Source organism: Sinocyclocheilus grahami, unplaced genomic scaffold (genome assembly GCF_001515645.1).
Source record: "Sinocyclocheilus grahami isolate Dianchi unplaced genomic scaffold, SAMN03320097.WGS_v1.1 scaffold110.1, whole genome shotgun sequence".
Taxonomy (NCBI): Eukaryota; Metazoa; Chordata; class Actinopteri; order Cypriniformes; family Cyprinidae; genus Sinocyclocheilus; species Sinocyclocheilus grahami.
In genome coordinates this window covers 2,229,179-2,239,178 of record NW_015505289.1, presented here as the reverse complement: position 1 = coordinate 2,239,178, position 10,000 = coordinate 2,229,179, and the positions used below count along the sequence as shown (strand labels likewise).

The 10,000-nt window shown below is 37.4% G+C and overlaps 1 protein-coding gene across 5 annotated transcripts in view; it reads right to left on the bottom strand.

Annotated features, from left to right (window-relative positions):
• Positions 1-122: 122 nt before the first annotated feature.
• mef2ca (myocyte enhancer factor 2ca) overlaps positions 123-10,000 on the bottom strand; it is a 36,046-nt gene continuing 26,168 nt past the window's right edge. For 4 of the 5 annotated variants that reach the window (XM_016277257.1, XM_016277258.1, XM_016277255.1 and 1 more), the window contains exons 4-11: positions 7,151-7,276; positions 6,871-7,057; positions 4,438-4,485; positions 2,137-2,309; positions 1,919-1,942; positions 1,455-1,584; positions 1,164-1,287; positions 123-570 (exon numbers count right to left, since the gene is read on the bottom strand). In XM_016277257.1, coding sequence (XP_016132743.1) covers positions 219-570; positions 1,164-1,287; positions 1,455-1,584; positions 1,919-1,942; positions 2,137-2,309; positions 4,438-4,485; positions 6,871-7,057; positions 7,151-7,276 — 1,164 coding nt within the window. In that variant the 3' untranslated portion in view covers positions 123-218. The remainder of the gene's footprint in view (positions 571-1,163; positions 1,288-1,454; positions 1,585-1,918; positions 1,943-2,136; positions 2,310-4,437; positions 4,486-6,870; positions 7,058-7,150; positions 7,277-10,000) is intronic. The other variant, XM_016277259.1, reaches the window with a different exon arrangement.

The following is a 10,000-nucleotide window of genomic DNA, read 5'->3' as shown; positions in this document are numbered from 1 at the left end:
CGTGGCACAAGCGATGCACGTCCCATGCCCCCAACCCCAAATCACAAACACACCCCCCCCACCCGCCCCTTTATCATATATATATATATATTATATATATATATATATATATATATATATATATCAATTTTAATACTTGATGTAGCACTCACACTCTGCAGAAACAAATATAATAATAATACTAAAGTGAAATCTTTGCATAGAAAAGCCGTCCGCGATCACGAGGCCCAGCCCTCGGACAGACGCATACGCTTGACGGACGGGCTATGCCGCTCGTCCTGAGAGGGTCTCAGCAGTCCCATGGGCAAGTGGAAGTCGATACGGTGCTCCTCGCGGTCACTGCCCTCGTACGAGCTGCCACAGCTGCTCAGGCTGTCGACCGGAGAGCGGCCCGCGTCTTGCCGCAGCTGAGACGCTGGCTGCGGCTGTGGCGGAGGCTGAGCGTAGCCACCCGGGGTGCCTCCGGCCCGGTCTCGGGGAGGAGAGACGGGTTCAGATTTGATGTGCAGGCTCTGATTGGACGGCAGCGAGAGGGTGGAGCTCTGACATAACGGTGTGCTGGTGCAGTTCCTGCGGGCAGAGAGGAAAGACACAGTTAGAGGCCGAGGAAAAAAATGCAACTGCAAAAAATGATGAATTTCCCACAGTTTTTGAGAGATTAAGCCAAACGATTTCTTTTCTAAGGCCCATGTTTTAATGATTCGTCTGCACTTTTCAAATAGTAAAGTCCAAAAATTTGAGACAGCGAATTAAATTTTTTGGATTTAATACAAATATTTTTATGAGAAATTATATTATCAGCAAAGTAATTGAAGTGAAAAGTTAAACTGAAAAAAACTGACATGAATTGGAGACTCTGTATTATGTTCTTTTATACAAGTTTGACCATTTTTATTACAATTTTTGCTTTGTAATAAAAATAAAATCTCAGATTGTGAAAAATTGAACTGAAAATATTCACATGAATTTGAGATTACTTTAGAGTTTGACATTTTTTATTTAAAATGTGGAATTTTAATAAATGATCAATTACGAATGTTAATAAATGACATTAGGATCTGATGCTTTGCTCATGCCCACAGTGATTTTTCTGTGGTTATAGTGAGCGATACAGCTGATATCCAGTGTGTTTGGGTTGCACGGGTGAGGGTGATGCTGCTCACCCTAGATGTCCAAGACCAGAATGCTGCATGTTTTGCTGCCAGCCGGTCATCGAACCCAGATGAAGAGAAGCCGAGCTGTTGAAACCGGACAGAGAGGACAGGTCTCCACTGCTGAGAGAATATTCTAGAAGGGGAGAGAAAGATCTCTGTTCAACTCACTGCATATAGACGGCTTTGAATCTTCAGGGTTACTGCAACAGCAAGATGCTCAAAGAATATTGAGTCAATGCTGCCACCTGGTGGTGTAATCAAGACTCTTCAGATTGTTCAGATTAATTGAGCAGCTCTCACCTGTACCGTATGAGGTAGAGATGGCTGATGGGTAGCCGCCCATTCCCTGTCCTGGCAGAGTTGGCGTGGCTACAGACACCACCGGTGTGCTCAGAGACTGGGCCGACTGGGAGTTGTTTATTCTCTGGTTCTGTGAGAAAGAAATATATTTAAAACAACAGCAACAAAATAAAATCAATCTGGGCAAATAGTAAATATGCAGGTGGTGTCATATCTGCTCCATCTAACCGCTTAATAGATCATGTGACCAATAACGGGTAATTAGCATCCACACCGCACTCATCTAACATCCAGCCACCACTGCCGAGTTCCACTGTTGCTATGGGAACCTTTAAAGCAGTCCCCTTGGCAACAGAGGAATGAGACTGTTTTGTGTGCATTTGACATAAAAACTTGTTTCTTTTTATTACTTTGAACGACGGTGTTTGATGATCGTGTTTCACTGCAATTTTAATACTACTTACCAGCAACATGTCAACATCCTCCGACTGGTGAGCAGTTAAAAAGAATACAACGCTAATTAGTTCTAAAAAAAAAAAAATCAAGCGGCATATATCTGATGGTCTGAATTGGTTTTATATGGGCAATGCTGGTCATCTGGGTTGAAATCCCAACCTAACTGCAGCTGAACTTGACATCCAGCGATGGTATTGGATGTGTTGTAATGGTTGTGTAAACTTACGATGGAGGGCATGGTGTGCTTTGAGCCGGGCGGGATCAGGACGCGCAGGTCGGGCTTGCGGTTGCTCATGGTCATGGTCATGGGCGGAGGCGATTTGGCCTGCATGTTCTTGCTCATGCTCCCCGGAGAGACCAGCAGACCAGGGGAGTTGCGGTGGTTTCCATACCCGTTTCCTATGGGACAGTCAGAGAGGACGCGTCAGTCTAACACTAGTGACCATACAGAACACATTTACTATATTATATTCTACAGTAAGCGCTGTAAGCCATGTCAGAGCGATTTTTACATTTCAAAAATACAATATAGAAAGAACTATCATCAAAACATTAATGGAGACTGATGGAAATATATTTAAGTTCTGTTTCATTAATTGTGGAATAGAAAAAAACAAAGCTTTAGATGTCAACAAATCATGATTCTATGTCCCCACGTTTGCATAATTGACAATTTAACCACATAAATGTAATCTTCACACCATGTTTTGGTCTAAATAACAGCTAAACACTTTTTTGCATTCTTTACTAATTTTGTGAAAAATAAATGAATAAATAAATAAAGAGTGACAGCAAAGACATTTACATTTTTTGGAAAATGTTATAATAATAATAAAAACTTTTCTGTATAATAATAATAAAGTTAACAAGCATTTACAATAATAACTGTAAATGTTTTCTTATTTTTTGTTTATATATTTTTAGTATAATTTAACTTTTGAAGATTCTATTTCTGTGGTGTTATAAAACATCTTTAATAATAATCAGAAAGAGCTTTTGAACTACTTCCTGTTCGAAGAGGTCATAAAAAAATCCTTGAACCTTAAAACGGCTTGGTGAATGACTCACAGATTTATCAAAATCTGTGACAGCTGCCTAAAATGTAAAAAAAATATATATTTTTTAAAAATAATAATGTCACATTTTATAGTATCTGTGGTTGTTTTCAAGATATTTGATCTTTTCATATTTTATGTTTCCACATGTTTTCTAAGAAGTCAGCTACAATATTAGATCTGTGGTCTTTTTCAAGACGGTGTCACTAAATCGTTGCCATCTGTCACAGTAACACCACAGAACTGTCTCACGAGTAACAACTGAAAAAAAAAAAAGAACATTATGGAAGAAAAAATGGCAAATGCCAAACGTACATTTGTACTTTTACTTGAATGTTTTCTCAGATGTTTACAACAGTTAGCAAATAATCACTTTTTGATGTTTTGATATTTCCCGAGACTTGCATTTGGGGGAAAAAAAAGTGAAGACAATTTAGACTTCTAGTTTTCAACATTTGCATTTCATTATGGTCTGTTTGAGTCGTCTGCACCATACCAGTGATAGTGTTGACAGCTAGTGAGTTCAATCCCACAAAAAATATATATTTTTTTTAAATAATAATGTCACATTTTATAGTATCTGTGGTTGTTTTCAAGATATTTGATCTTTTCATATTTTATGTTTCCACATGTTTTCTAAGAAGTCAGCTACAATATTAGATCTGTGGTCTTTTTCAAGACGGTGTCACTAAATTGTTGCCATCTGTCACAGTAACACCACAGAACTGTCTCACGAGTAACAACTGAAAAAAAAAGAACATTATGGAAGAAAAAATGGCAAATGCCAAATGTACATTTGTACTTTTACTTGAATGTTTTCTCAGATGTTTACAACAGTTAGCAAATAATCACTTTTTGATGTTTTGATATTTCCCGAGACTTGCATTTGGGGGAAAAAAAAGTGAAGACAATTTAGACTTCTAGTTTTCAACATTTGCATTTCATTATGGTCTGTTTGAGTCGTCTGCACCAAACCAGTGATAGTGTTGACAGCTAGTGAGTTCAATCCCACAGCTGTGACAATGTGCAAAGTCCATTTTCTGTGAGCTTCGCTAAAACTCTTTCATGCATGCGTTGGCTCAAATGTAAGCGGCTTTTAATCTCTTTCATGAATGAACAGTGTTCACTAACGAACTGTACATAATTGAGACTTTTTTGGACCTTTTTTTTTTGGTGGAATCAGAGCCTCAAATCTTGACGTTCTATGAATATGTTGTGTTATGCTTCCTCTCGCCTAACGAAGGTGTTGATGGCTTCATCATATTAGAATTCACCATAGGATGTTTTTTATGAAACGGTTCTTTAAATATACTATTTAAGACCCTTCACCACGACATCCTACAGCGGTGCGCTGGATAAATATCCGGGGAGGAACTAGCCAAGCGAAAGGAAGCTTTGAATCAAACCAAGTGGCTCCGTCTGTCTATTGAGACAGCAAACATACACGTATGGTAAATATACATGACTCTCACCAGCACTGGTGCCCACTCCGCTGCTGAGGTCTGGACCCATAAGGCCACCTGAGGATAGGACAGAGAAGACATTAAACAAGACTGACACTCAAAACACGTACGCCACGCCTGACTGACGCCTCCTTCCTGCGGCCAGACGGGCCGTTCGACATTCAAACGCTCACCAAGATATATGTATGAGAGCCAGTGTGAAAAAAACCCATCTATCCGAACCCACAAACCCCTGTTCGGCCCTATGGAGAAGATGCCACCGTCCAAGAAAAACCTTTGAAAAGTCTGCGCGGTTTCAGACGTCGCGGTCTCTGCCAAGACTCATATTTAGCTTTGCTCCCGTAATACGAAGCAAATTGTTCCAGGAGGGCCAGGGATAATGACAGGACAGACGCTGCGGTCAGAAGGACTGACCAGAGCACAAAATAGATCTTTCAGACAATAATAACAAGCCCACAGTAGGATTACACTTCCCACACGTATGTCACCACAGACTGTCTTTTTCTACTACTTTGTTCATTTTTCTTCCCCTTCCTTCCCCTTTCTATATAGCTTCTAAATACACATATCTGGATGTTTCTTTTGGCACTGTGGACTTTTAGAAATGAAACTCCTTTAAGACTTTTCACGCTGTCACACTTGTCTACTAATATCCAAAGGTGCATATATGTGTATCACAGGAGAATACTGTGGTTTCTTTATTTTTTCGTCCCTTGCCAAATGCCATTTCCACCACGTCTCAAATCAAAAACATTTTTGCAATAAAAAGGCCTCCTTTTTTCATATATTTCATTTAAACTTCCTACTTATTTATATTTCCGTTTTATTGACTTTATATACATATATGTGACCCTGGAGCACAAATGCAGTCTTAAGTTGCTGGGGTATATTTGTAGTAATAGCCAAAAATACATTATATGGGTCAAAATTATAGATTTTTTTTAGGCCAAAAATCATTAGGATATTAAGTAAAGATCATGTTCTATGAAGATATTTGGTAAATTTCCTACTGTAAATATATTAAAACTTTTTTGATTAGTAATATGCATTGCTAAGAACTTCATCTGGACAACTTTAAAGGCGATTTTCTCAATATTTGGATTTTTTTTGCACCCTCAGATTCCAGATTTTCATATAGTTGTATCTCGGCCAAATATTGTCCTATCCCAACAAACCATACATCAATGGAAAGCTTGTGTATTCAGCTCTTAGATGATGTATAAATCTCAATTTCGAAAAATTGACCCTTATGACTGGTTTTGTGGTCCAGGATCACATTATATTTATCTGTATTTAAATTGTTTTTCAATTAAGCTATATAAACAAAAAAAAATTTGGATAAAGTTTGCATAATAGTGTGTAACTTTCAACATTTTTTTGTTGCTTGTTTTTACAAACTGACAGACAGGTCCATCGGTTTCTTCGGTAGTTCTTCCATTTCTTTAACAGACAAGTACACAAATGTACACTCTTTGTTTAGATTATTGTAGTTAATTAAATGTAATAAATCTAAAATAATGTAATCAATTTAATGAATTAGTATTATTTAGTGATTAATTTATTTTGTAAAATTACATTAAAAATATAAGATAATTTTTTTAATGAAATCACACTTCATTTCAATTACAATTTTCACTGTTTAATATTTGTTAATAGTTGAAAAATTCAATATTTTAAGCTATATTAAAAATACAGAATATAAATTTTTAAAAATCAAGAAATATAAAATTATTTGTCCCATTTAATGTCTATTTTTTATTAGATTTTATTTCAACAATTAAATAAATAATCCTTTGGATGGATTTCCACATGTTAAGATTGAATCTATACATAAAAGGTGTAAAAACACTTTCTTTAATGTAAAATATGAAGGCATAACATTTAAAATAACAAAAATTTTAAAAAGAAGCTAAAATCTGTATATTTTTGTAAAAATCAATCCCTGTGACAGTTGAAGAAACACCCATATACATGTGCTCAGAGTACGGATAATGTGTTTTGATAAATCATAAGCTGACCAAACTTCCTCTGGATGAAGCCTAGACCACAAATGCAGAACGGGAGTTAAAAGGAAAATATGGTCATCTTTATTTGCCCGCTAAAAACCGGGAGTTCCTTTACAAGCACCCAAAACTCCCATCGAGACAGACACTTTTTTTTCCCGGCTCTGGGACAGCCTCAGGAGTTCTGCTGAGTACACAGTGTTTATATTACAGGCCCAGCTGAATATGGCTGAAAGAAATATTTGAGCGTATGTAATGATCTGTATGCGGTGTTTGAATACATGCGAGGCGTGTTTTCATAGCCTCAGTGGAGCTGTTGGTGGTCCTCAGTGGAGCTGCTCTCTAATGATGTCAATAAAGTGTGGAAATGAACATTATTTGAAACTATAATCCAATCCGGAGTCCCTGGCAAAGTGGAGAGCCCAGTGCGGGTCAGTACCTGTGTTGCCTGCACTCGGGGGCCGGTGGGTCACTCCAGGGGACATGCTGTTCCTCTGGAGGGAGGGGTGAGCCAGCGGCAGCATGTTGGGGTTGCCCAGGGACGCTCCTGGGTGGCTGTAGATCAGGCTGTTGGGGTTGCTCACAGGGATTGAGATGGGCATGTCGTAATTAGACTGGGGGATGGCCTATAAAACAAAATGCATGGAAATCAATCAACCCTGTAAAGCAGAATTTTTCAATTAAAAACAGATACAATGCTGAAAAACAAGTCCACTTACACACAGTCTCTGCCTGCTGATCATCAGGTCAATGTCCTCGTTGATATTACGATCTGGACTGTGGCCTGAATCTTCAGCATCAATATCAGGACTGTCACAGCCATTTAGACCCTTCTTCCTCAGAGTCTGAAACAAATACACAAAAATATTTACACTGTAAAAATACTTAAAAATCTGGAGATTAAAATATATATATACTTCTATAGATTACACCCAAGACACATCAAGACAGAAACACGTTCACAGATGAAAAAGGAAAAGGCATGTTCTGGGCTTAAATGAAATAGAATGATAAAATCCATCCTTTGGTGAAAATCTGTGTCAGTAAAGTATCTACATGCATCTTCCTGATTCTTAATCCAAACTGATTTATTCAGGTTTCCAAAAGATACAACAGAAGCAAACAAAAATACACTGTAGAAAAACATGTGTCAATACATAGTGCAGAAACATTATATTGAAAACAAAAATGATCAAATAAACACAGAAAAATATACTATTACTACACATAAAATAAGCAAATATGGTTTGAACATTATGGCCTATACAAGAATAATACTAAAAATACAATATAAATCAATCAATCAATCAGTCAATCATATATATATATATATACAGTGGGTACGGAAAGTATTCAGACCCCCTTAAATTTTTCACTCTTTGTTAGATTGCAGCCATTTGCTAAAATCATTTAAGTTATTTTTTTTTCCTCATTAATGTACACACAGCACCCCATATTGACAGAAAAACACAGAATTGTTGACATTTTTGCATATTTATTAAAAAAGAAAAACTGAAATATCACATGGTCCTAAGTATTCAGACCCTTTGCTCAGTATTTAGTAGAAGCACCCTTTTGATCTAATACAGCCATGAGTCTTTTTGGGAAAGATGCAACAAGTTGTTCACACCTGGATTTGGGGATCCTCTGCCATGCCTCCTTGCAGATCCTCTCCAGTTCGGTCAGGTTGGATGGTAAACGTTGGTGAACAGCCATTTTTAGGTCTCTCCAGAGATGCTCAATTGGGTTTAAGTCAGGGCCCTGGCTGGTTTTCTTTTTTAATAAATCTGCAAAAATGTCAACAATTCTGTGTTTTTCTGTCAATATGGTGTGCTGTGTGTACATTAATGAGGAAAAAAAATTAACTTAAATGATTTTAGCAAATGGCTGCAATATAACAAAGAGTGAAAAATGTAAGGGGGTCTGAATACTTTCCGTACCCACTGTATATAGCTCTATCAACAGTATCTGTTGCTTAATATGTAAATACATATATATATATATATTACAAACTGATAGAGAAGTCCAAATTATTTTCTGTGGTATTTTTTTCTAAATTATTTTCTGTGGTAATCGACAACATGCCACAGATGCTGTTAAATGATCTTGTATTCAACCACAAATATCCCTTTAAGGCTGGAGAAATTTCTTGTTTGACCACACGAGGGCTATATTTGAAAGCAAATAAAGCTTTTCCTGCTTGTGAAACATGAGCCTTTGATTCCTCAGAAGAGCCTAATCCTTTCATCTGAAGCCGTTGAGAATCCAGTTTGAGCAAACGCTGACTTAAAATGGAATAAAACCATACACTAATCACTTTGCTGTCATTAGCGGAGCTATTAGTTTGCTTAGGCAAAACAAGACTATTTGTATTACTCACACTAAAAGCTAAATGTTTGATCTTACGTATTTAATGGCCATGTCAGAATAATGCGCCTATTTGTGAATTGTCCATGTTTTTGTGAGTTAAATTCAAGGTAAAAGCTGATCTAAAGTAACATACATACAGCAAAGCAGTTTGGCTTATCTTTCTGCTGGGTCTCAGCGTTTCGCTCGCTGGCAAGCAGCCACATCACTGGACCACAGCAATTCCACTCATTCAAGACATCTCCACCTGTCAGGGCCTTTGCACCTGTCCCAACAAATCTCCTCGGCTCAAGAGGAAGGGGAGGAGCCGGGGCCACAGCCAATCATGGCCTCAAACCCCAGGGATGGCCGTAGAAGGCTATTTTTTGCCCCAGTGCCACACAGCAGCGTCCCAGCAACCCTACACCCCCCTCCCCACCCCCCTCACCGTGCCGTCTGCGGGTCGCTGACACCTTCAACTCACAGTCCGACCTGGCTCGGTGCTTTTAGCAACACGGCTGGATCCCAAATCCTGACATCAGCAGACTAAACATTCAGACCGGTACGGACTGCTCCAGACCAACAGGGGGAGGGTCTTGCTCAGCCGAGCATTCCTGTTCAGTTCATCACACACCAACGACGAGAGCGTGACTCAACTTTAAGATCTCAATGATTTCTTCTAGATGACAGTCACATTAAATAGAGAACTGAAAAGTGGAGACTTTTGCTTATAAATGATTCAGAAATTCAAATTCTGTCATTTAATCATCTTCATGTCACAAAAGAAGATATTTTCAAGAACCCAAAAACATTGGTCTCCATTGACTTTCACTGTATGGACAGCACTATTTTAGTATTATTTATATATTATTATGTTTTTTTATTAATATTTTGAAATTATTACAGCTTTCATTTTAATTTTAGTTTATTTTGTACTTTTGACATTTGTTGTCGTTTTTTTTAATATATTGTTATTTAGGTTACATTTATTTTTATTTCAGTTTTAGTTTAGTTCAATTTTAGTTTTATTTATTTCCAGTTAGAAATTTATTTTCTCAACTTATTTCCAAACTTATTTCACTTAGTTTCCAAGGCAACATTTTCACCTAATATTTATATTTTATTTTATTGTATTTCAGCTTTATTTCAATTAACCCAAATGTTTGAATAATTTCCTGTTACAGACAAAAATGTATATATATATATATATATATATATATATA